This window comes from Xyrauchen texanus, chromosome 5 (genome assembly GCF_025860055.1).
Source record: "Xyrauchen texanus isolate HMW12.3.18 chromosome 5, RBS_HiC_50CHRs, whole genome shotgun sequence".
Lineage (NCBI taxonomy): Eukaryota > Metazoa > Chordata > Actinopteri > Cypriniformes > Catostomidae > Xyrauchen > Xyrauchen texanus.
This window is the reverse complement of record NC_068280.1, coordinates 47,917,165-47,944,172: the sequence shown is the minus strand read 5'-3', so window position 1 is coordinate 47,944,172 and position 27,008 is coordinate 47,917,165. Positions and strand designations below refer to the sequence as shown.

Sequence of the window (27,008 nt, the reverse complement as noted above, 5' to 3'; positions counted from 1 at the left end):
GAAATTCTCAATGAAGTTGACTTTTCCAGCAGACACTGGTAATCATATAAGCTATAATTGTAAACTCTGCAGAGCCCTGGAAAGATCCCTCATATCTCTCCAAAATGAAGTGCTGGACATCTAGGTGGACACGAGTGTGGCTGTAGGCCCTGAAATGACAGAGCTCAGGGCTTTGATAAGTGTTTCTGAGAAAGCTGTGGTTCCAATTTAGATTTAGTCTTTGTTTTGAAGTGCTCCAGAAGACAACAGCTGACTGTCACCCTTGCTGTTCTCAAATCTTGTGATGTCTAGGAGGGATTGTGTGAAATTGTAAAATTTTCTGTGGTCTTCTGTTTTTTTTTCCTTCTTTTTTCTCCCCGTTTCCTCTCAAACTTTCTACTGCAACAGCAACATTTTATTCATATTTTTTTCTCTCTATGCATAATAAATCGATTGTCTCCCACAGTCTCATCTACATAACTGCATGTTTGGGTGCCCCATTTGTCATTTATTTATTATTTTTATGCAAGTGCCAAAGACGCAAGAACTCCTCAAATTTGGCGAGCTGAGCAAGTGTTTGTGACACAATAAGACTTACAGGAATAGTTCACCCCAAAAAAATACAAATGAAAATTCTGTCATTTATTCACATTCCAAACCCATTTGACACACATTATTTGTGAACTATTATTTACATTTTGATCTCTTCTGCTATCATATGGCTTCAGAAGACTTATAGTGAGATAAAAAAATATAGTGAACAAGTCATATGGATTACTTTTCTGGTGACAGAATTTTCCTTTTTGAGTGTACTGTTCCTTTAAAAATGATTAAGGATATTTTTAGGCTTTAGGTTGTTAATCTGCTAAACACAAGCCCCCTTTTTTGAGCCCAGGCCTGAATTTGATGCCCTCAAAATAAATGGTAAACATGCAATTGTCCATTGCATTTGTTTTTTCATTGTTGTCAACACTTTTTTTGGACATTTAAAGAATTGTAGAGCATTTTATTAGAGTTATTGTAGATAAAACTTGTTATAACCTCCATGCTTGTATGATGTTTATGACAGTAGAGACAGCGCTAATGCTTTTAATTTTATCCCTGAATTTAATCACCATGAATGACGACAGATTCCCATAATGTAGTTGGAGGGGGCCACCAAACGAGAAAGACGCATCGATCAGACAGTAAGATTCCCAGCTCCCCTAATGACCCAGAGTTATTTATTAATACTCTTAGTTATTTATTAAGTGAGACGTGGTGTTTGGTGGTGGGGGAGTTTATGGTTGAGAAACAGCTCTTGATCAAAAGAATAAACAAAATAAACAGAGAACACACAAAATGAACAAAACAAATTAACAAACAAAAGATAGAATGAACAACATACAGCACATAAGGAATAACAAAACAAATAAAAAAAGAAAGAACAAAAAGAAATGAATGCATGAACAAAAGAAATGAAGGAATGAATGAGCGAAAGAACAAAAACAAATTTAAGAAAATTATATAATAAAAAAGAACAAAAGAAATGACAGAAACAAATAAAGAACAAACAAAAGAAAGACCGAACAAACAAAACGAATGGAACAAAACAAATAAAATGGAAAGAAAAACAAAAAGAAACAAATAATGAACAAAAGAGAGAGAAAGAATCTAAATGAAAGAATGATCAAAAGAAAGAACAAAGAATGAAGGAAACAATAGCAAGAACGAACAAACAAAACAATTTGGCAAAGGAATGGAACAACAACAACAAAAAAAAAAAAAAAGTAAAAAAAGAAAAAAAAAAGGACAAAACAAAAAGAAATGAATGAAATTAACAAAGGAAACAAAAAACGTAGAAACAAAAGGAAACACATGATCAAACAAAAGACAGGAAAAGAAAGCAAACGAATGAAACAATGAACAAAAGAAACCGCGAGAACACAGGAGAAAAAAAAACGAGTTTACAAACAAATGATGAACAAAATACAGAATAAAACAACAAACTAAACAAAAATAAACAAAAGAACAAAAAGATAAAAGAAATCCATTAATAAACAAAAGAAAGAAATAATGAAGGACTGAAAAAACAAACAAACAAACGAAAGAAAGAAAGACTTACTCGTGATGGGTCGTACTCCTGTCGTCTGCGTGTGGTCAGATCATCATAGGATGGGGCGGGTCTCACCTGCTGAAGCTGATTTCTGATTTGCTGCAATCGTTCTTCATTACTGCAACACACACAGAGAAACAAGACAGCTACTGTGAGTTTTACAAGCAAAGTATTACCAAGAACCACAGACTCACTAAACACTCGGGGTAAACATCGCATAAGTAACAATCTGTAATAGAAATTCTGACCAAGTAATTAGAAACCTAATTTATAAAACAAACTCGTCATTAATCAGAATTAGCGACTGAAATAAAGGAAAATCCACCACACGAAAAGTATGTGAAAGTCATCAAGTAGCATACAGCAAATGACAATCATTTAGAGTATATCACAGCAGATCTCTCTCCTCCATCTGTTCATAAAGTGCTTTAAACTCAGTGTAATGAGGGTGAAATTAATGAGCAATTGTATTTGTCAGACATTAAAATCAAATGCGTCTAACAGATACTACGCTTGATGTAAAATTTAATGTATTAAATTATCCATGTTAAAAACATCTGTAAGCATCTGTAAGCACTAATTACAGACATTAAACTAAAAATAATATAACAAACTTGTACATGCTGCAAAGTGCAAAATGGCATGATCAGATGGTAATTTCATAGTAATCTAAAATAAACCTTGCTACAAAATGATTATCATATTCACATACCATATAACTGACAAGGTACTCCGAGGCACTTGAAAGAATGCCGTGGTTCTACAATAACTATGCTAGTTTTGGTACTATTTGCCTGTGCAATACATGAAGGATCATCACCATTCAATATTTCAGTTGTTAAAGTTCAGTCTCATTGACAACACTAGCAGAAGTGATATCAGGCAGTCCTCTCCACTCTTTAGCATCTGTTGGAGGACACACAGAGCAGGAACAGCATCCATTATCTAATCCCACAGAACGCAATTAGAGCTGCCAGTTTGATTGAGAGTACACATGACCCTCTGAATGAGAAACACTATCAATGTTTAATTAGCTCCCATCGAGCACAGAGCCACACATATGAATCATATTCATATTAGTTACAGGACCGGAGGGGAACCAATGTGCTTTAGAGGCAACTGGCTGCAGACATACTGTAGACTCGCTGACAAAAATCCAGCCTCACATCCAACTGTAAAACAATACACCACACATATATGTGGCAATCTTTCGAGTACAAATGAGAAAGCATCTGAAGACTGGCTGTCATCACCAGTTCATTTGGTATATTATGATAGTGGGTATAACGCCAACCCGAGAAAGGCCGAACACATTAGCTTTCTGTGTTGGAGATGAAGAAAAAGGCAAACAGAGCAATCTACGACCATCATTACAGACTGGCTGTGTTATATAGTTTTTGAGTAAAGCTAATTGGTGCTTGTGTTGAGCAACAGAAAGCAGCACTGACTTTAGTCATGAATGTGAGAGATGTTTTGCTTCCCTGTCCAACTTTGGGCCTTTCATCGAAAAACAGGCATAACACAATTTTAAAACACAACAAAGCATTTCTATGAACTCCTTGGCACACCGTACAAAATATTTTTTTAATTGTTCAAACGTCGAAGACTTCATTCACATGCACACCATTTTTGCTGAGAATGGCAAAAATGTTGTGCCATACTTGTGAACATTGTAGTTTAAAAATAATTTATACTTGGGGTTTTTTTAGACAGTTTTTTTGTCAAATCTAACTTGGTGTCAAATTAATTTTAATTAGGGCTGTCAATCAATTAAAATATTTAGTCGAATTAATTACATGTCATGCCAATTAATTAATCAATCTAATTATTTGCAATAAATGGCATTATTTGCTGGAAAAGGCCTCCAAATAAAGATAATTCATCTAAGTAATGCATAATATTATGTAGGGCCTATAATAAAACAGATGTACCTCAAGCTCGAAAAAGTCCGGATTTCGCTTGCTGATATCACCTCTACAACCGTCTTACATCCGTAATATTGGAAGATCTCCCCATGCACTTGCAAGGTACGCAAATTCGTTTTTTTACTACGGAATTTATGTGCACGTCAGGGGGCATGATTAATTGGGTAAATTTTTTAACGCACTATTGTTTTTAATAATTAATCATATATTTAATATATATATATATATTTCACTGTTTTTTGGTCCTGGCACAAAATGACCAGCTAACATAATTCATATCAGCAGCACCTGGGAAAGTGTGAACGAGTACTAGTCAGGTGAAATCACTCTCATTCTGATTGGATTATAAGAGAAGACTGATTGCTATAAAAGGAGGGAAGAAGTGCTTCCAATCATTGCGTTCTTGTTAGCAATGGTTGCCATTAAAGGAAGACATGCAGCCTCCATCTCTTTGCATCAAAATGGCCTCACATGCAAGGAAATTGCTGCAAAGAATATTGCACCTGAGAAAACCATTTACCGGATCATCAAGAACTTCAAAGAGAGAGAGGTTCAACTGCAGTGATTCAGGGCATCCCAGAATCGTGTCACCACCAGTGCAGAGCTTGCTCAATATTGGCAGCTGGGTTGGTGTGAGTGCTTGACTTTTGGTCAATGGCCTGGTGTCAAAAAGGGCAGCAAAGAAGCCACTTCTCTCCAAGAAAAACATCAAGGACAGACTGAATTTCTGCAGGAAGTACAAGGATTGGACAGCAGAAGACTGGTGCAAAGTTATTTTCTCTGATGAAGCCCCTTACGACTGTTTGGGACATCTGGAAAATCCATAGTCTGAGTGTCAACTGTGTCCTGTGTAGTACAAATAGTGAAGCATCCTTAGACCATCCATGTGTGGGGTTGCTTTTCATCCAAGGGAGTGGGCTCACTCACATTTCTGCCCAAAAACACTGCCATGAATAAAGAATAGTATCAAAACGTCCTGCAAGAGCAACTTCTCCCAACGATCCAGGAGCAATTTGGTGACGATCCGTACATTTTCCAGTATGATGGAGCACCATGTCACAAGGCAAGATTGATAATGAAGTGGCTCGGAGATCATTACATTGACATTTTGGATCCGTGGCCAGGCAACTCCCCGGATCTTAATCCTATTGAGAACCTGTGGTCAATCCTCAAAAGGCGAGTGGACAAACAGAAACACACAAATTTTGATCAACTCCGAGCACCAAGGCAAGAATGGACGTTGATGTGAAGTAGACAAACTATTCAAAATTGTGACCACACTTCAGCCAAGTTCAACATTAATGCACTTTTTCCCCTGATGGGCTAATTAACTGTACATCACAAAAACACTTTATTCTGATCCTTGTTATTATTAAAAACAATACATTTGATATTTTATCATACTGTACAACTGTTTCTGCCATTATATGAAAGCCACTTAAAACTGTGCATTTCTGTGATTTTAGTAACGCTACAAATAACCCTACATACGCACACACTTGTTTTTGAGGGTCATAGATGTCAGACTTTGTCAAACAGGTATGCCAATCTTGAATCTGTTTTAACTAACTAATGAATATGATTATGCAGACGATGGAATTAGTCCAAGATTACAATCTGATGGTGAAACTGTCAACACATTGAGCCAGAGCCCCCAAATCACCCACAAATAAATAGATATTGACATAAAGGTAATGCTAGAAACCGCAAGGTACTTCTCCACCCTTCCCTCTCTTTATTTCACCTCCATTCATTTCCATCTCTCTTTACCTCTATCTTATTCCTGCAGGACGTGTTGTATAATGAGATCTGACAACGGACTGCCATCTTTTCCGGCCAGTCGCTACCACACAAGCCTGTAATTAACAGTGACGCCCTTTCTAAACACACCTGCCACTGAGGTCTTAATGAATATGTCTACTGTTCAATTATTCAGAACAGTGTGCTGTCGTGATAGGGTTGTCAGAGATGTGTGTGGCCACAATGTCTGGAATAGAAAACATTCCTGTGAATTTGTGCACGAACAAGCTCATAAAAGGTATTTACAACTGTGCTTACTGAAACTTTCCCTTTATTTCATTTGAATGATTGGATAAATTCTTGAAAATATCAAAGTTAAGGTAAGGATTAAGGTACTGTAAAACTACTTGAGTATTAAACTCTGGCATGCAACTCGTCCCGCACTACTTTTGCTACGGATATGAATGATATCTCAAATCAGAGAGTGGGGTACTTTATGAATATGACTTTCAATTTTCAGCTGGGAAACAACTTACATTGAAGAAGGGACCTGAGCCATATTTTGCAAGAAAACCTTAGCAACTGCATAGCAACTACCTAGTACATGGCAACCAAGTAGCAACATGACAACAACAACAAAAGGGAACTAAATATGCATTTTTGTATATAATGAACTGGATATTTGTATTCGGTTTTAATTGATACATTAAAGGGACTGGTAGGAATTTCTGGGGTGGCTTTAGACTGGTTTGTTTCCTATTTGTCAAAGATGAGATTGGAGATGAGATGGAGATGAAATGTCCTCCTTCTCGACAATAAATTGTGGCGTTCCGCAAGGATCCCTGTTAGGGTTAATTTAGTTTTCTTCTATATACTGTGTGTTACTTCAAATATACATCACACATTTTCATTGCTATGCAGATTAACTAAAGTTATATTTGTCGTTGAATCCCAATTATCTGTCCAGTAAAAATTTTTTTCAAGAATGTATATCAGATATAAAAAATTGGATGGCATGTAATATTCTGCAGTTCAATGCTGATAAAACATTATGTTGAAAACCATTATGACATAACGTGTCTGTTTTTATGTCTCATTTAAAAACAAATTTATATAAACTTGCTTTTACTACCATGTACATTTTTGTTTTTACCTTGTGTTTCACTGAGTGTGTTTTGATTTTATGGTTTGTGAAGCACTATGTGCTAAATTGCTAAAAGGTGCTACATAAATAAAGTTATTATTATTATATAATTTGGAAACGGAAGTGAATGAGGCCATGTTTTCGAAAGTTTAAAGACAAAAATGTGAAGCTTCTTATTTTATAAAATTTATTATTTTAATTCTTCTATTAAAACTTAAGCTGTAGAGTTGTTTAAATTGTTTTAATTTAATTTTAGGGTTTATGCCATTACATTGTAATGGTCATTAAAATGTAAAATTGTTAATAACTTGACACAGGAAAGATGAAGACTAATTTTATTTGACCAAAATCACGTTAACACTAGGGATGTTTATGATTAATCGAAAAATAGATTCATTGTCGTTAATAATTTAATTGAATAAGCTTATCGATCGTCGATTCATTTCATGACAAATGTGTTCAGTAATCATGACATTGATAACGTTGTCTATACAGTCACCAGCTGCTAGAGTGCGCTTGACGCTGCATGCCATGTCCTCTCAAGTTTTAATCTCAAACATGTATACACGTTATTTTTAAAAGCAATTAATTAACAATAATTAAACTATTCAAAAATGTGTACTAAAACAAAGCCTAAATTTATTAAAATACACTGAACTAAGAAAGTTTAAGAGGAAAATGCCAATACTTGCATTTCTGAAGTTACAAGCACATATTATTTGGAGTCATTAGTTCATTCGTTAGGAATAGTAAACAAGTTGTTAAGACATGTCTGGCCAACAGGCTGGTTTCCGTTGGTCTGGATTGATGGTTTTGGGCACTTGTGAGCTGGTCAGACTGAGAGAACAACTTCGGCCATTTTAAGCTTGTCTATTCAGCAGGGTTTGCCAAAAACTATGGTTACTCCTTCCGAAGCTCAGACTTCAATTCAAAAATGGATAAATGCATTTTAACCCCCCCGTTTTAACTTGATTGAGAACTAACCAAACATTCAGGAAAGTAGTAAAGAAATGTCAGTTTCTTCAAAAAATGAGAGCTGGGTGCAGCTAACGGCCGGTGGGCCATTAGTTCGATTAAGCCCATTCCTCAGGCGCTGGACGTTGTCCAAATGTCTGGAGCTCGGTCCTGTTTTCAGCCATCCTGTTTGGCTGCCACTGTCTCTGTGTCAGCATTTCTGGTGAAAAATGGCACTGCGGCGTTTAAAGTGTCCTAAACAAGGAAAGTGAGGCTCGATTTTCCATGTTTGATTAGCACTAACATTTATTAGTCACATCTATTATGCACAAAATGCCGGCAAGAACAAAGGGCTGTTAGAAGCATTCAGGCGGCACACGAGAGCGAGCGAGAAAGAGAGAGAATGGTAATTATGTACCCTACTAAAGGAGATGAGACATCAGCACTTGGAGAAAGTGAGACAGTGAGATGGGGGTGGATGGGGTGGGGGGAGCATATCTGTCTGGCTGTTACTTTGTGGTTAATTGACCGTATATTTCATGCCATCTTTCTTATTTGCTCTCTAACATGGAAATCAAGACTCACACACACTTTTCGAATCTTAGTCTACTTCAGATGAAACATTTCATACATTTCATTCTTTGATAGAGCCCTACATAACCTATCCATGCCATCACAATAGTTAACTTGAGTAAAGTCCATTATGTCATGTGTCAAATGGTTTTTAAATTAAACTGGTTCTGATTAACAACAAGTTATCAACTTCAAACCAGTAAAGTCACAGCCACACTAATGGTGCGTTCATATACAACGCGGGGAAAAAAGTATGACCGCTGGATTTGTGTTTAAACTCGCAGTTGCGTGAGTAACGCTAACCTGTGAGCATTTCCCCTTCTCTTCCGGAAAAGGACAGGAGGAGGGGCTTCTACGACAATGTATCTTTCCGCCATCAACCATGGCCGATATCACAATGATTGCTGCTCTGTATCTGTTGTGGAAGTCCCAGATACATTGACGTTGTGTCATTCAACACACACCGCTACAACCATTTTCTCATCCATTTTTCCTGATTTCTTCTGCTTCTACGTCAGAAAGTCAGTGACATCCGGACAATCTCAATGCTGATAGGCTTTCGCGACAACGTGCCACGCGGATATTTCGCTCGAGTTGAAAAATTTTAATTTGCGCGAAGACGCAAATTAATCGATTTCGTGTTTTCGTTTTGCGCCATTCGCCAACGTGCGGAAGCTTTTTGAGCGTGACAGTTTATGTTTAGACGTCAAAAGCAGAGAATAAACAGATTATTTCAAGTCTCTTGAAAACTTGGCCAAATTAATAAATTTATTTTAATTTATCAGTAATAACACTAACTGTACGTCAGGGCGTGTTGTCGTGTAATAAGCTGGATAATGAGCAATCTGTCATTATTTACAAAACAAACACAAACAGAACTCTGACGCAAAGTGGAGGTGGACTTTAGCTGTTCAGCTCTTTATATGTATATATATATAATATATCAAATTTTGTCAATGTTCTTTTTTGACTCGTGGGAACTTATCTTTTTGTGTGTCCATATCCGGTTACATACACAAACCCCTCAGCATATGATGGTAACCTCACGACTCTTTCTCTTTGCTTTCCCTTTTCGTGACATTGGCCATGTCTTACATTTGCTTTAGCAGGGTCCCATAAACTATGTTAGATCACAAAATATGTGATCATCCTCCATAGTGAACTCGCTGCAGTGTTCACCTCTCACGGCATTGTCAACTGACGTATTCGTTACATACATTCTATGCATACGTTCCTGATTTTGCAGCACCACAGTGGGAAAAGAAACCGTAAGCATGCCAACTGGCCTGGATCGGCATGGAACAGCACGGTTTTGCAACGAGAACCATTGGTTCAGATGGTGGAAAAATGTCTTCTGATTCTTGTTTTGAAGACATTGTGCCTACCGTGGTACATTTTTGTGCAGAAAACGATTTTATGGGAGAAAATGTCATATAGTCTTGAAAAGTGTGTTATTGTGTTCCTCAAGTGAGAATGAGTCTGTGTGTGTGTGTGTGTGTGATAGGATTACTGTTCTTCAGAGCTTGGTGGATAATCTTGTGTGAATCGATGGTAGAACGAGAGCAAGAATGAACGTGGTCCCCGCGGACGCCGCAACACTCACGCATAATTACCGCCAGACAACAAATCAATGGGCTTGGTCGCGGAGACCACTCAACCCAGACTAAAAACTCACCAGTGACATGTACATTCCATCTGTATATACAGACTGTACAGCTACACAGTAAATCACAAGTGATTCCAAAGACCAGCGTCAATATTTCAGCTTGAATGAACTAAAAGGCCATAGCCTTCATTACTGACTAGTCTGGATTTTTGTAACATGTTGAATATACAATGCAAAAGCATGCTGTACATTTTTTTGATAAGTACAAGAACTTTATCTTCCATTGGTTTATTTATCAAGTGGAAATTATTATTATGGGGAGTTTGTGAACAGCAAATACCACAATGGTCTTTAGTCAGAGTGGACACTGCATTTTATTTGACATGAACAAAAATAAGTCTGCGAGGAACTAAAGTATAGTCTGTTCAGTATGTTGTACTGTTGGATACCTTTAATCACTCAAAAACAATGATAATATGCAGTTTCATCAACGTCCAGTGGACAGAAAACGTACAAACTGTGAACAATTTGATGTGATCAAGGTCCTTTAAACAATATGGCACATTCAGCACACTGTACTTTTGTTCTGCACAGTGTTGATTTAGCTGGAGTCAAATTAAACAAGCAGCCGACTCGGACTATCATTTATTAATCTCACAAAACCTGTCAAGAAGCCGTCTGGATCATATTTCACCATAAAGAAGAATAAATAAATACATTTATATTTTGCTTAAAGCTGCACTACATAAGATTTCTTGGTTAAAAATGAACAAACTGCCATTACTGATTGAGTGTTCAAAACAATACCCTTAACCGATTCACTATGTTAATCTGGATCTGGATTTATCCGTTATCCGTTTGGCAACGTTGTTTACCTGCTATAATGCTTGAATATGTTTTCTGGTAGGGTTGTTGAAGCTAATATTGGTTGTCGTGCACGTATGAATCGAACATTACTCTGAGTTAACAGATCACGATGCATCTACGTTGTCGGGGGAATGTTTACTAATATTTATGACTTCTGAAATTGACTTCTTGTAATAGTAATATTGCATATGTAAGCATATTATTTTCATGTTTATTAAAGTACATTTAATCCCCATCATTATTGAATACTTGTTTTATGTTTTTAGGCATATTAGACATAATTAGACATATCATTGAAGTATTACGGCTCACTCGCATTATCAACCGAGTCAGTACAATACAAACACTTGGAATATCATATTAAAACATACTGGTAGAGATTGAGGTGGTCGAGTTTCCTGTTCCCTATGTAAAAGCACTTTAAGTGTAGTGTTAGAAAAGAGCTCTAAGTGAACAATTCATTCATTCAAAATATGTACGTGTTTTTTTTTATCTTCATCAAAGCAAATAATACTTCAGTTTTAAATGTTTAATTGTATAGCATAATATCAACATGAAAATAGCATGTAATAGTAACAGCACACACAGGCGATGTCCAAGTAAACTCAAATTATGAGATTCATCCTCCAGAAGAGCAGTGCCGAAACACACTGACGTAATGTGTTCTTAGAAATTGCTTGCAATTTTAGGTTTCAACCACAGATGTCGCTAGAGAGCACAATGTTACGTAGTGCAGCTCTAAAGAAAATGAAGCCTATTTTTTTGCCATTGATTATTTCCTTTATATTAACTTTAATAACACAAAATTCATTGAACGGCACGTAGTTTATGAGAAGCGAGTCAATTCGCGCAAACAACGCTAATGTCACATGCATTGACCATCAGGAAAACAGATGGTGGGAGACATTATGCTGATACCTAATTACCACTGATACATCAAGTGTAGCACAGCAGTAGAACATGCCCACAAAGCACAATAATGATGTACATATTGTGCTCTTATCGAAAGACATTGGTACTTTTATTCACCAAAGTGACATTCATAACACAATTTTCCAATTATCTGTTGTCCAATGTCTGTGTTTCTTTACCACTCTAACATTTTCTTTTTCTTTTTCTGTTTCAAAAGTGGCTTTTTCTTTGCAATTTTTTCCCATAAGGCTGCACCCCTGAGTCTTCTCTTTACTGTTGTACATGAAACTGGTGTTGAGCGGGTAGAATTCAATGAAGCTGTCAGCTGAGGACATGTGAGGCGTCTATTTCTCAAACTAGAGACTCTGATGTACTTATCCTCTTGTTTAGTTGTACATCTGACCTTCCACATCTCTTTCTGTCCTTGTTAGAGACAGTTGTTCTTTGTCTTTGAAGACTGTAGTGTACACCTTTGTATGAAATGTTCAGTTTTGTTGGCAATTTCACGCATTGTATAGCCTTCATTCCTCAAAACAATGATTGATTGATGAGATTCTAGAGAAAGCGGTTTCTTTTTTGCCATTTTTGACCTAATATTGACATTAATACATGCCAGTGTATTGCATACTCTGGCAGCTCAAAAACAAACACAAAGACAATGTTCAGCTTCATTTAATGAACCAAATATCTTTCAGCGGTGTTTGATATAATGGCAAGTGATTTTATAGTACAACTTAGCAATTTAGCATGATTACTCAAGGATAAAATGTTGGAGTGATGACTGCTGACTAGATTTGATCAAAAATGACATTTTTCAAATAGTGATGGTGCTGTTTTTTACATCAGTAATGTCCAGACTATACTTTGTGATCAGTTGAATGCCACTTTGGTAAATTAAATTACCAATTTCCTTCCGAAACTGCAAAATCTGTACCTTTACCTGGACATGTTTTGTGAAATTCATGAAAAACAAATATTACATTTAACTTTGAATGTCAGTTATCAGTTATTATCAGTACTTTTCATAAGGCTTCTCACCTGTCAATCTTTGAAGGGGCGGGTCTTTGCTTGTTCACTTTTGCGTATAGCCCATTTAGTGCATCCTCATCGGGCAACTCCCTGTTTGGGGCGGGGCCAGCAGGCTGAGAGTAGTTATGGGTGGGAGTTCCAGGCGGGTAAGGGGAGTGACCAAAGGACGGGGGTTCTCTAAAATTGTTGATGCGAGCGTAGTTGGGATCCAGGTCATCATCTTCAACATCTGGGAAGGTTGCGCGTTCATGAGCGGGGCTGTTCCTTTCACTCCTACGTGTTAGAAATACACAGTGAAATTAAAAACATGTTCTTCAGGATATACTTTGATACAGAAATTTCGACCTCTGATACATTCAGTGTACTATAATGAATTTACAATACTTGTCTGATTATTCAGCAAAGCCTTTTATAAATAATTCAAAGAGACAGCACTACCTAACTGTCCATGACTACAAAAAAATACATTAACTATGAAAATTTCATTGATTCCTTTCTTTAAAATTTTATTTAATTCATTTCCATAACTTTTCCTCACATGGAAATCACAATTTCACACAATTAGCTGATATTGGTAGATGGTCTGCACTTATATAGCCCTTTTCTTTAACCTTAAAGGTTACCAAAGCACTTTACATTGTGTCCCAATCACCCATTCACACACCAATGGCGGCAGAGCTGCCATGCAAGGCGCCAGTCCGCCATTGGGAGCAACTTGGGGTTCAGTGTCTTGCCCAAGGACATTTCGGCATGTGGAGTCGTGTGGGCCGGGAATCGAACCGCCAACCCTGCGATTGGCAGCCAACCCGCTCTACCACCTGAACACACATTGCCAGGTTTTCCATGACCTGTACATTCAATATGCTTGATTAACTGGGCTTTCTGTACAGAATCAAATGACAACAACAAATAAAAACAGACTAATGAATTAGAGAAGGCAAACACAGTCCTATTTTGTCAACCACTTGGTTTCAGAAGCAGTGTGATGGGTATTTCAGCCCACTGCAAAATCTCTTTGGACTAAAAATCTGCAACTCATAACCATACATTAAATTACAAATATCGTCTGATTGTTAAACAAACATACTTTGACAGAAACAGTTCAGATTCACTCTTGTCCACCTCCTCTTCGCTCAAAGCTCCCAGTTGTTTCGCCTTGGCTTTGGCCTTTTCCTCTTTGTTTTTTCTCCCAAATCTAGATGAGGGTACGAAGAAAGCGAGTAGAGAAAGAAAGCACAAAGACAAATGGAGAGAAAAAGGATGTTATTTATTTATTTTTTTTTTCAGAATTGTTGATTCAACAAACTCCCTGGACTTCAACAGTACCAAAGCAGAATTTGCTCTTAAAGTTCTAATGATTGGTTCCCCTTGTAGCAGCCTGCAAACACACACGCACGCACACCCATACACGCCTGTAAAACCAAGCAATATCAGTTTCCAATGCCCTGGGGTGATTTTCCAGCCCATCTCCACGCCAAACCCTTTAAAAACTCACATATTCCTCTGCACTGATCTGAGGTCAGACTGGGGCTCCAAGCTGACAGACACATAAAGACAGAACAGGAGATTGTTATATAACAAATAAAGCTAATATTGAGAGAGAGTGGGTGAAATGATAATTATCTAACTGGGCGATCAAAAAGAAAATCAAAGCATCTTCGTGAATAGCTGCTTAGCAATGTTGAGGAATAATGTGTTACAAGTAATCAAATTACTTCCATGTATACAGCAAAAAAAAGTGTTTGTTTGTTCTCATTTTCCAGTAAAAATATGTAAACCTTTTTAAATCAAAATAAATGTACTTGAGAAGCAAAATTGCATAAGATATAACGATTTGATTTCAGAGAATCTTCCCAGAATTGAGTTACCCAATTGGCAAATTGTTTATTCTTGTTATTAGCATAAACATCGCTAAATTTAGGTAGATTTAGAGACAATTTGCCAAAGAGGTGAGACAAAAAATACCTAATTCAGGATGTTCATTTTAATGAAAAACAAGACAAAAAATACTGCTTAAGAAATCTGTACAGTATAAAGTAACATGTTTTAATTTTACACCATAACATCAAAGTTTATTTTTCAAATAAGAACATGCATTGATTTTCGATGTATTTTTTAATTGAAAATATCCCAGTTTTTTCCCCAGTGTTGGTAGAAATAGGGATATTATGAAGCTGAACATGCATTGTAAGAGTTGAGATCTTTATTTGTTTTCTTTTCTTAGAAAATATTGATATACGTGATTATTAGCAATCAGCTTGCTGTTTAATTATTTTCATTCTGTTTTCAATTAACATACATTTACTTGAGAATCAAAAATGCATGAGATATTAAGACTTCTTTTGAAGTTTTATCCCCCAATGGCAAATTGTTTGATGCATAAGCCTCACTAAATGTTGTTAGATGTATGCTTATTAGAATAAAAAAAAAAAAAAGAGCATTTTTTTTTTCTCTTTCTTTTATGAACTTAGCTTCTCAAATAAATGTATCTTGTTCTCAGGATATACATTTTACTGTAAAACAAGACAAAAATAAACACTGCTTAATATTTTTCTAGTGTTAAGTAATATTTGTTAAATGTAAAAAGAAGCATTACATTTAAATGTATTCTATTATACAGTGGCAAGAAACAGTTATGTGAGCCCTTTGGAATTAGCTGATTTTCTTCTGCTTTAATTGGTCATAATATGTGATCTAATCTTCATCAAGTCACAAGACAAAATAAATGTGCTTAAGCAAACAAAACAAAAAATATGATCTTTTATGTACTGAAAACATCACAATAAACATTCACAGTGCTGTGGAAAAAGCGAATCACTAGGCTAACAACGTCAACAAAAGCTAATTAGAGTCAGGAGTTGGCAAACCTGGCATCCAATTATTAAAACGAGATTGGAGGTGTAGGTTAGAGCTACTTGGACTTATTAAAAGCACTCAAACATTGAGTTTGATAGTCACAAGGAGCATCTGCTGACGTGAACCAAGCCTAAAGAAAAAGAAGAGATTTCAGAAGCCCTCAGATCAAGAATTATTGCTTTGCATGAAGCTGGAAAGGGTAACAAAGTTATCTCATAGAGCTTAGATATTCATCGGTCCACAGTTAGACAAACGGTCTATAAATGGAGACGATTTAGTACTGTGGCTACTCTCCCTAGAAGTGGCCATCCAGCCAAGATTATTTAATGCTTAATGAGGTAAAAAAAAAAGAACCCTAGAGTGACAGCTAAAGACTTGAAGGAATCATTGGTACTGGTTAACATCTCAGTTCATGAGTCTACTATATGGAAAACAAAAAACAGGCATGGTGTCCATGGCAGAAAGCAGCAGCTGCTTTCCCACATAAACATTGCTGTGCACCTGAAGTTTGCCAAAGACCACCTTGACACTCCACAATGCTCCTGGGAAAATATTTTTGGACTGATGAAACTAAGGTTGAATTGTTTGGAAGAACACGCAGCAATATGGTGTAAAAAGGGCACAGCATACCAACATAAAATCATCATCCCAGCGGTGAAGTGCAGTTGAGGGAATATCATGTTTAGGGCTGCTTTGGGGCCTGGACTGCTTGCCATCATCGATGGAAAAATTAATTCCCAAGTTTATCAAGATTTCCTACAGGATAATGCCAGCTGAAGCTCAGAAGAAGTTGGGTGATGAAGCAGGACAATGGCCCTAAACATCAAAGTAAATCCAGTACTGAGTGGCTTCAAAAAAAGAAAATCCAACTTTTGGAGTGGCCGAGTCAGAGTCCAGACCTTAACCCATTAGAGATGCTGTGAAATGACATCAAGAGAGCTGTTCAGACTAGACATCCTTAGAATATGGCTGAGCTGAAATGGTTCTGTAAGGAAGAATGGTCCAAACTTCCTTCTAAACATTGTGCAGGTCTAATCCACATCTCCCGAAAACGCTTGGTTGAGGATCGACTAGTTATTAAATACAAGGATTCACTTTTTCCACAGCAATGTAAAGGTTTAATGGGATGTGTTCAATAAAGAGATGAAAGATTATAATTGTTTGTGTGTTGTTAGCTTAAGCACATTGTGTTTGTCTATACTTGTGAGTTTGATGAAGATGACATCACATTTTATAACCAATTATATCAGAAAACCAGCCAGTTCCGAAGGGTTCACTTACCTTTTCTTGCCACTGTACTAACAAATACAATTGAAAACATCCCTATATTTTCCCAGGTTGGAAGAAATAGGGATACATTTCAGCTGAACATGCATTCCAGAGTTTAGTTTTTTTATCTGTGTGTGCTTTTCTCAGCAAATATTGATTCATGCAATTATTTGCGATTAATTCGTATCATGGAATTCATTGACAGTCCTAATTGTTAGAACACTACAATTAAACATTATTACCCTTAATACATACTCTACAAACAGTAAAAATCAAACCATCCAAATAATACACACAACAACCAGAGTGATAATTATGCAAATCCTCAAGCTTATTTATTTTGCTTATGGATCTGATAAACATAAATTTGCATAACAATGACTACTGCCTAGCGACTATTTACAGTTGAGAATTCAATTACATTTCTGTAAACACATTCTTTAAAAAGCCAGACAAGTCAAGAATAATCAAAAACCGTCATTTTCTAAGGTTCCCAAATTTCTTTTTAATTTGACAGATACTGTACGAGGCCTCAGTTTGCTGACAAAACGTACAGCCGTGGCTACATGACGCAAACACAGGCCCGCGAACCATTCAAGGGTCCAGCATCTCTTGGCCGTGTCTCCTGTGTGTTATGCCTCAATAGTACTCTATTTCCCAGCACCACACATGCACTAATGACTGTATTTATCTCATTAGGCTGCAGCGATCTAATACCGGCAGCTGGCATGCTAGCGCTGCCTTGTTCTTAAGCACTCTCATTAAAACCAGAGTGAGTCGTGGCCTGAATATCAATGTGCCACAGTCCTGCTCAATCCATGTTTGCGCAATGGCGGTCATTAATCTCACATGTATATCACACACCAAACTGTTCAAACAATTTGACACCTTTATTGGCAAATATACATTTTCATTGCGTCTTAACATAATGGAGTATGGAGTGCCATGACCCTTTTGAAAATCTACCATAACATAGATAATTGTCTCCATCAAAATGGCATACTTTTATTCTATAATTTTTTGTATTGGTTAACATTACATAATGCAATAGCAACATGAAATAACAATGAACTATACTTTTACAGCATTTTTTATTTTATTTTGGTTATCAGCCAAGCTATAATCTAGAAGGCACTGGCTTGCCCAGCGTTGGTTTGCAAGTCTGCCTGTATACCTTTAAAACACGTTGATCACTCTATCTGCCCGAAGACTTAAGCATTCAGGTGGATTCAGTTGTGAATGGAAGCTGATTACGCTTCTAAGAGTGGTTAGCATAAGGTAGAGGCAAGAAGCCCTAGGTAGCATGCTAACGGTTTAATACGGTCCAAATTGGGTTTGCAAAGTGAATTAACATTACTTTGGTTGTTAACCTAAGATTAAGATGGTCTATGTAGCTCTTGGGAGACTTAACATTCAGATGGCAGAAATTACAGGCAAACATTAGGAGAAAATGGTGTGAAATGAGACAGAACGGCCCAAATGTTGATTAGAATTGTGTGCATGTGGTGTAATTACAAATCCGGGAACCAATTATGGTAACATAACCTACAATATTGAAGAAGACATCGAAAAGAGCTATTTCTCTTACTCTGTGCTGGCAGTTTGGGGTTTATCGATTGACTCAAGTTTACTGAGTGTTGCAATTTATCAGTCTAAACTGGAACGCTTGTATTTTAGCAGCCAAACCCTAGATTTTCACACAAACAGACAGGCAGATAGATCAATGGGAACTGGGGGCATAGTGCTAAGCTGATCATTATGTTTGCATACATTAGCACCTGCTACATCTCTGTCTGGTTTTTCAGGAGCTTCTTAATACGGTAAACCTGTCACGAGCAAATCTACCTCTCTTATAAAATCTCTCTCTTTGTCTCTCGTTCCTGTCTGATAAATGTTTTCACCAATTGCACGTTCTGTGGCAGCTAATGGTACCGTGATGTAATAGATGGTACCACCATGGAATTTTGAAACATACCATGGGACATGTGTTCATCTATCACAATATTTACATGACACTCAAAGGTACTTCAAAGAATACCATAGAACTAAAATGGTACATACTTTTAGTACTTTGGTACTTTTTTTTACTTATTGTAAAATTCACAAAGGGCCTATTTTTGCCAATGCATCATTTCTCAATATAAAACATTGTCTCACAATGAAAGTTTAGTCTCAAGAAGGTAAAAAGAGGATTTGGGAACATTCTGGAGAAAAATCAAAAACTTTAATTCACATGTTATGTTATCTTATGATTTTGAATGGCATGTGACCAACGTACAGACAGCATATCCTATAAAGTGCACATCAATCAATTCAGCTGAGGTTGCGCCGTTGGAATGACACTTTTTGATTGTCGTTTTGACAGCACACATCGGTCACTTACAGCTCTGTCTCTGAATCCAAGATTCAAATAGATGATGTTTGCGGACCTCTCATCACATGATATCTGTCCAAGCAAATTAATTTCCATCCATGCTGCAAAATTGTAGCTCTTAAGAAGCTATTTGCGAAATACAAGAGGGCTACTGATCAAACCTAACAGCTATAAAAATGTACACGAAATATCAAGCCACATTTAAGGCCAGGCCACATTTGAAAACCACCAACCTCATGTAGGAAAATTGCCTATGCAGTTGAAATCTTAAAGGTAATGTGAGCTATATTTTTTATGTTAAAATGGCTTCTCCTATTCCACCTTTATATGCAAAAGTAACTTATAAGTAAACATTCATGGATTGATTCCCATGAAAAGTTAAACAATGTGGCTCTGTTTGTTTTTGCATTCCACGCAGTCCAAAATAGCAACTTTAACAGCTTAATCAATGGCATGATTTTAGGGCATGGCCATCTGTTTAGCTGACCAATGGTTAAAATGTTTTGAAAATACTTATGCAATTCTATTCCAATTCCATTATTAGTCGCCACATCAGGGCGCTATGCATTAAAGTTTACGAACTCTGCTCAACTTGGTCGCATCGCCAACGGCCGCTGTCGGACATGTCACCTAAAATTGACTTCAAATCAGAAAACTTGATGTTTCAGGTGTATGGGCTAATTTCATGATATGTTTGTGTCAATAAGAGTGTTTATATTAGAGGTAGAACGATATATCGGTTTTACCGATTAATCGGTGACAATAGTTACTTTTTTGAACTATTGGTTATCTGCAAAAAAAATATGCCGATATTGACGACAGTCTTTTCATCAATGTGTATTTTAAAATAACAGTCCCCAGTGTGTTTTGGGCTTGTTTATACAACGTTATAAAGTCCAACATTATGCATCAAATCCTTTTCTGGTTATTCTGATTTTGGTAGAAAAAAAAACCTGCATCTGGAATTTTATTCATTTTGGTCTCTCTGTCTTTGCCTGTCATAGTTAAGAAAGAATTACATATATATTTTTTGAATTCTATATATATCGATTTTAAAAACTATCGGCCAAATAATCGGTTATCTGCATTTCCCACCACCTTAGTTATCGGCATCTGCAAAATCCACTATCGGTCGACTTCTAGTTTATATGCACTTAAAATACGCTGGGAAAAATTCATGGGGAAAAAAATATATATATAATTATTTATTTATTTTTTTTTTTAAATGGACCTGTCATTCAGTGTTAGCTTAAACCATTTACGACCTTACCTTGATAGACAGTTTAAAGCATTAGCATAATGTAAGATCATGATCACTTTGAAAGCAAAATCAACTGCATTGAAAATTGGGAATGGGGCATTCTTCACCATTTTTCTTTTTGTGTTCTACAGAAGAAAGTGGAACAACATGGTGAATAAATAAATCACAGAATTTTCTTTTTTGGACCAACAATAACACTTAATTAATGGTTATAAAACATGCTCCAACAATTCACCAATGAAAAAAAGAGGCAAAAAGCGAGAAATCTTACAGCTACAGCTCACGTTGTTCTCTTGTCCTCAAGCTATTCAAAAGACATTCAACAAGAGGAGATGAGCGCAGTGAATTTTTTCATATGCAGCACTTGCTAATATTAAAGAAGCGTGAAAGTAAAGGTTAATGTGATTTGACCGCTTCTAGGCCAGGCGTGCCTCTGATGGGAAAGAGGCTGTTAACCTTTACCGTCAAAGCAGCATTCCCAGTGCCCAGGCTGCTTGAGAGAAGTCCATCAATCACACAGCTGTCTCATAAGGCCGCTCACTATCAACACTAGGAGCATATGTCATGGGATATTGAGGGTGGTTTTTACACTAAACCTTGACAGACTCAGTACAACAGTGCAAGCTTACATCGACACTCTCACTGTCTTTCTTATACACAAGTGCATGCACAAATGGGTGTTTCTTCAACCTCTGGCACTTGTATGTCCGAGGGATTAATCTTTAGTAAAACTAAGAAATTTAAACTTTTCTTTTTAGAATATCAAGGTCTCATTGAAAACTCTTTTTCAGACTTTCATTATTTGTTTTTGGTACTTCTCAAATGCATGAATAGATTTTATTGTTTAGCCTTGTCCCACACCCAGACTTTCAATATTAAACTATAAAATTCCATGACAAAGAACTTATTACAGAAGATTATCACATGTTTAAAACTATGATAATCTAAGCAAAAGAGTGAAATCAACCATTTAAATAGTTATTGTGTGAAAAAAGTTCTATAATTTATTTTTAAATTATGACTGTTCGACAATTGTGGCATCATTTCCATCATACCATACAATTTTGGAATGGAATTTCTATGACTTTCAGAAAAAAAATATATAAAATGACAAATCTCCTTTGCTGCTTGTACATACACGGTTGAATACCTTTAGACAAATGGGAAAAAAGTGAGCGGAGCTGTCGCGATTATGAAATTTGACTGATGATTGTCAAAAAAATGATTGCAACTATGATTATTCATTGTTTGTTCTAGAGCATTTATGAATAATTGCCCTATAATATGTCATACTTATGGTGCGTTCACATACAACGCGAAGAATATTTTCGCCTCGCAAGTTTGACCGCTGGATTACATTTGTGTTTAAACTCGCGTTCGCGCGAGTAACGCAAACCCACGAGTATTCCCCCTTCTCTTACGGAAAAGGACAGAAGGAGGGACTTCTACGACTTGGTTCATAGTAAAGTACAACCAATAGCTGGAATCAAGTAGACGCGCATATTTTCAGAACTTACCAGGTAGTCCAACATCCTAGCTCACTTTCCTTCAAGCGATGTCTTTATTCGTCCGGCCTCTGTACATGTATGACGTTGTGTCATAATTCCGGGTGCCCACACACCACTACAAAAAATGTTTCATACATTTTTCCAGATTTCTTCTGCTACTACGTCAGTACATCAGTGACATCCGGACAATCTCAATGCTGATAGGCTTTCGCGACAACGCGTTATGCAGGTTTTTAGGCGAATACGCGAATGAAGCGATTTTGCGTATTTTGAGTCACGCCATTCGATTAATCCGTGACGCCCGGCGCGAATTTGTGTCTATTCGCGTCTTTGCATTGACTTTGTATATAATCGTGCCGCGCGAAACACTCATTTCACGTTGTATATGAATGCGCCATTAAGATGTATGTGTGCTTATAAAACAATACACAATTTATTTATTTATATTTAACTGGGAATCATATAATAGGGATATAGTATAATTTCCTTTAAGGCATTAAAAACTTGAATGAATGACATGAAAAATAATACTTCAAATATCAAAATATTTCCGAATACTTAAGGTGAAGTAAACTATTTCATCTGTTCTTCTTCCAAGAGACTGAGCTGAATTAGCCACGCTAACCTTTCCAAAACCCTACACTCTAAAGATACCAAATTACCTTTATTGAGGTCGTCATTGTGCAGAAACGGTTGTTAAAAAAACAGCAGCAAAATAGCGCCTTCAACTGACGACTATTATGAACCGCATGACATAAAAATGGCAGTAAACCTCAATAATTTGCTGAAACTACAATACAAGGAGAACGCGCAAAATGATTGGCAGGTCGAAAGAGTCAGATACCTTTTTATTTACTGTTTACAGAGTCTGGAGTGGTCACAGAGACCGATGAGCTATCTCAGGACACCTATTTCAGTAATATCATTCAGGGGGTATGAACATTTTTTGCATACCTTTCCAAAATCGCTTTGAGCATCTTTAAAATCTCTTTTTGTTCAACATTAGTCTTGGTCCATTTTACATTTACACTGTTGCTTTTGGAACACAATCTGAATAACAATTTATATTATATTATTTAAAATATTACATCATATCATATGATATTACATTACATCAAATCACATTATATCATATTATACAATTTATATTATATTTATTATTATATTAAAATATGCCTTAGTAAAATATATCTGTCCTAAATTCTTCACTTTCACGTAAGGCTTTCCAATTAAACCCACAAGTATTTGGGTTTCCCCCATGCACGATATTCTGAGAAAAATAATAATAAGAAAATTAAAATATAAAAACAGTTTAAAGCATTGCAGCGGTCAAATACATCCATCATGCACATGATTACATAGGAAACCAATTGAAAAACCACACAGATGGATGCAAAAACATGTTCGGTGTGAACGCCCACCAAGGATTAGCACCTTTCATAGACAATTTAGCTCACGCATTTACGCTAAAGTCACTGTCACTTGTATTGCGTTCCAAAAAGTTTGAGACCTGCAAAGTTGTCTAGAGATTCTAAACTAGTGCAGTTTAAAAATGCCAGTAAACCTACAAATGAACCCTCACAAAAAAAAACAACAACGAGAGAAGGGCCTGCCATAAGTGATTAAGTCTGCAATGGCTCATTAATATTCATAAGTCTGTTTGGCTTCTCCTTTATTATGAATATGTGTTTTTAGTCCATAGCGCTTGACTGACAGAACACATCAGCATAAATGAGGAAATCACTGCAGAATGAGGTTCAATTTTAGAAACAGATTTCAGTAATTAGCCTCACGGGCTGCAGTGAGCGATTGTGTTAACGACTTCATGCGTTTCCACTCAAACGGGAAATAAAGTGTGATGTGTCCATCTTGCACCCTGCAGTAGTGTGTTTGCAGTGCTAAATAGAGCTATAATTTTAGATGTTGATTAAAAAAAGATATGGAATCCATTATATACAACACTATGATTATATCACACTGCATGTGTGTGTGTGTGTGTGTGTGTGTGTGTGTGTGTGTGTAAAGTCGGTTTAACATACTAGCTACCCTTAACTACTTTCCACACACACTATGTGAGTCAAAACAGTTCCAAGTATTTAACGTCAACAAAATGATTTGTTCACCTTTGTTCAAGTTTTTTTGTTGTTGCTGTAAATACATGAAGCTGATAATTTAGGGACATTTTATATGTACATTTATGCATTTGGCAGATGCGTTTATCCAAAGCAACTTACATTGCACTTATTACAGGGACAATGCCACCGGAGCAATCTGGAGTTATGTGCCTTGCTCAAGGACACAATGGTGGTGACTGTAAGGGATCGAACCGGCAACCTTCTGCTTACACATTCTGTGCTTTAGGAGGGGGTATTGTTGGCATTTTGGTTGCAAAACAAACTGCATCTGAATTATTTATACTAATTTCTGATGTAATGTCTGTAATGTCTAAAAAAAAAAACATGAATAACAAACACTCCTGTAAAAATAATACATTTGATAAAAAAAACAATTTAAATAATAAATCAAAAGACTTTCTATAGCTTGGTATTATTTAAAATTTCACAAATCCGTTCCGCTGTCCACGTATGTAGACATACATTTTTAGGAAAACTATTTTCTCTATTAAAACAATAAAATATTGAATAATTAATTATTTAATTTAAAATGTAATTTGTTTGGCATGACTATTAGGTGCTACTAGTAATAAAATTAAAAAGGGAAAGCTTTAAAAAATGTAGGTACATTTTAAGCTGCCGTGCGTCTAAAGAACACTGTGCTCCTGCATGACATAATGAAAAAAGACAGAAATGAGGCACAATGTCAAAGCAGTTTCAGGGCTCAACATTAACGCATTAACGCTTGTCCTGGAAGACAATTTTACTTGCCCGACCGGACAAGAAGACTGATTAAAATGTCAATAACAACAAAATAACCATCTATATTTGTTATAGATATGGCCTGTGTCACTTATAACAAAGTTCATATTTTTATTCTGCTGTAGAAAATAATCCAGAGCACGTAATTTTATAATTCGCTAACGATCTAGTAGTAGTTGTAGTTTGATTGACAGGTGCCGTATGTGTATGTGGGCATGCAGAACAAATTAATGGGAAAACTTTCAGGCCAACTGGTAGTGAGTTTTACACAGAAGCGATGCTCACATTTTCATAAAGTCACATTTAGTGTATGTAAAATCTGACATGATTGTATTTTTGTCATGTAAATACATTGCATTGAATTGTTGATGCGGTTTTTTTTTTTTACAAAGCAGTTAGTATTAGTTGTTTTATAGGCTGTGTAACTGTAAGTCTGTAAACTCTCATTTGTGCCACTGTTCATGTCTCTCAGTGGAGTCGTAAAATGCTCTGCACGATACACAGTGTTTGACAGAGCGTTCGCAAATACTGTTCTGAATCACAACCTAAATTATCTTTTTAAAAAGGTATCTGGGTAGTTGACGCAGAATATGAGGATTTTATTAACAAGATTTTATGTTTCAAAGTAGATGAATTTAAGTGAAAGTATGTCTTTTATACGTTTTTTTAGCTTTTTGTTATATCACCTTCTTGCCATCCCAAGTTTACTGTAAAAAGTTTACAGTCCTGCAGTGTGACACCTCAGTAGTACATTTAGTCACTTTATTAATATGAAGCCAAAAAAAAAATCTGCATGTATAGTATTTACATAAACAAGTATTTTTATATGGAGTTTAGAATGTCACACCACAGGACGTTATCTCTCTGAAAGTATTCCATGTCAACTACTCTTATACACCTCAAACGATAATTGTAACAGACATAATGGTAAGGAAACTTCACATAATTATCAAAATATTAATAACTACAGTGCTGACCAACACAAAATAAGTATCGTTTTAAAGGTTAGAAGCTCTACTTTACAATGAATGTAGGCTTTATGACTTTTAATTTGCAGACAAACCCGAAGTGTTTGGTTTTGATAATTTATTAATAATTTTGCACTGCACATATTATTGTAATTGGTAAAAACATTCAACAGATTAAAATAGCCATGAGTCATATGTCGTTTGAAAGCTCTCAAAAGGCTAGAACACAACCAGCCTATTTGTTTTACCCACAGACAATAATATACAGAGTAACTTGCTTATAAGCCGTGCTTTTTCTTCAAGAAAAATAAACGGAACATAAAATATCACAATATATTACTTGGAAAAGTTGATTCCTGTTAAAAGGAGCCCACACACAATGTAATGGGATGAATAGATCATTAGTTAATCCACAGAAAACACAAAGCACATAATGTGCAAACTGGCTAAAAACACTTTAGCTTTCCTGGATCAGATGACTTCATCAGAAATTATGTAGTATGTTGTCCAGCGTCATTGAAAACTAAACCAATTGTATTAGGATTCAAATTGTATTAGGATGCTGCAACCAGAGGATAAAGTCATCCAAATATGGGCAGAGAGGATCGTTCACTCTAATTAGATACACTGGAGGCTAAAAGTTTGGAATAATGTACAGATTGTGCGGTTTCGAAATTGGTATTTAATTCACCAAAGTGGCATTCAACCGATCAAAGTATAGGCAGGACATTACTGATGTAAAAAACTTCACTATTTGAAAAAAGTCATTTTTGATCAATCTAGACAGGCCCCATTTCCATCAGCCATCACTCCAACATATTATCCTTGAGTAATCATGCTAAATTGCTAATTTGGTACTAGACAATCACTTGCCATTATATCAAACTCAGTTGAAAGATATTTGGTTCATTAAATTAAGCTTAAAATGATCTTTGTGTTTGTTTTTGAGTTGCCACAGTATGCAATAGCCTGACATTTCTTAAGGTCAATCATTGTTTTGAGGAATGAAGGCTATACAATACTTGACATTGCCAAAAAACTGATGATTTCAAATATATATATATTTTTTATT

At 36.2% G+C, this 27,008-nt stretch overlaps 1 protein-coding gene across 3 annotated transcripts in view; it reads right to left on the bottom strand.

The window, feature by feature from the left end:
* pard3ba (par-3 family cell polarity regulator beta a) overlaps positions 1–27,008 on the bottom strand; it is a 195,367-nt gene that overhangs the window by 27,169 nt on the left and 141,190 nt on the right. For 2 of the 3 annotated variants that reach the window (XM_052126534.1, XM_052126535.1), the window contains exons 19-22: positions 14,320–14,361; positions 13,912–14,019; positions 12,834–13,097; positions 2,084–2,192 (exon numbers count right to left, since the gene is read on the bottom strand). In XM_052126534.1, the coding sequence (XP_051982494.1) occupies positions 2,084–2,192; positions 12,834–13,097; positions 13,912–14,019; positions 14,320–14,361 (523 nt within the window). The remainder of the gene's footprint in view (positions 1–2,083; positions 2,193–12,833; positions 13,098–13,911; positions 14,020–14,319; positions 14,362–27,008) is intronic. The other variant, XM_052126536.1, reaches the window with a different exon arrangement.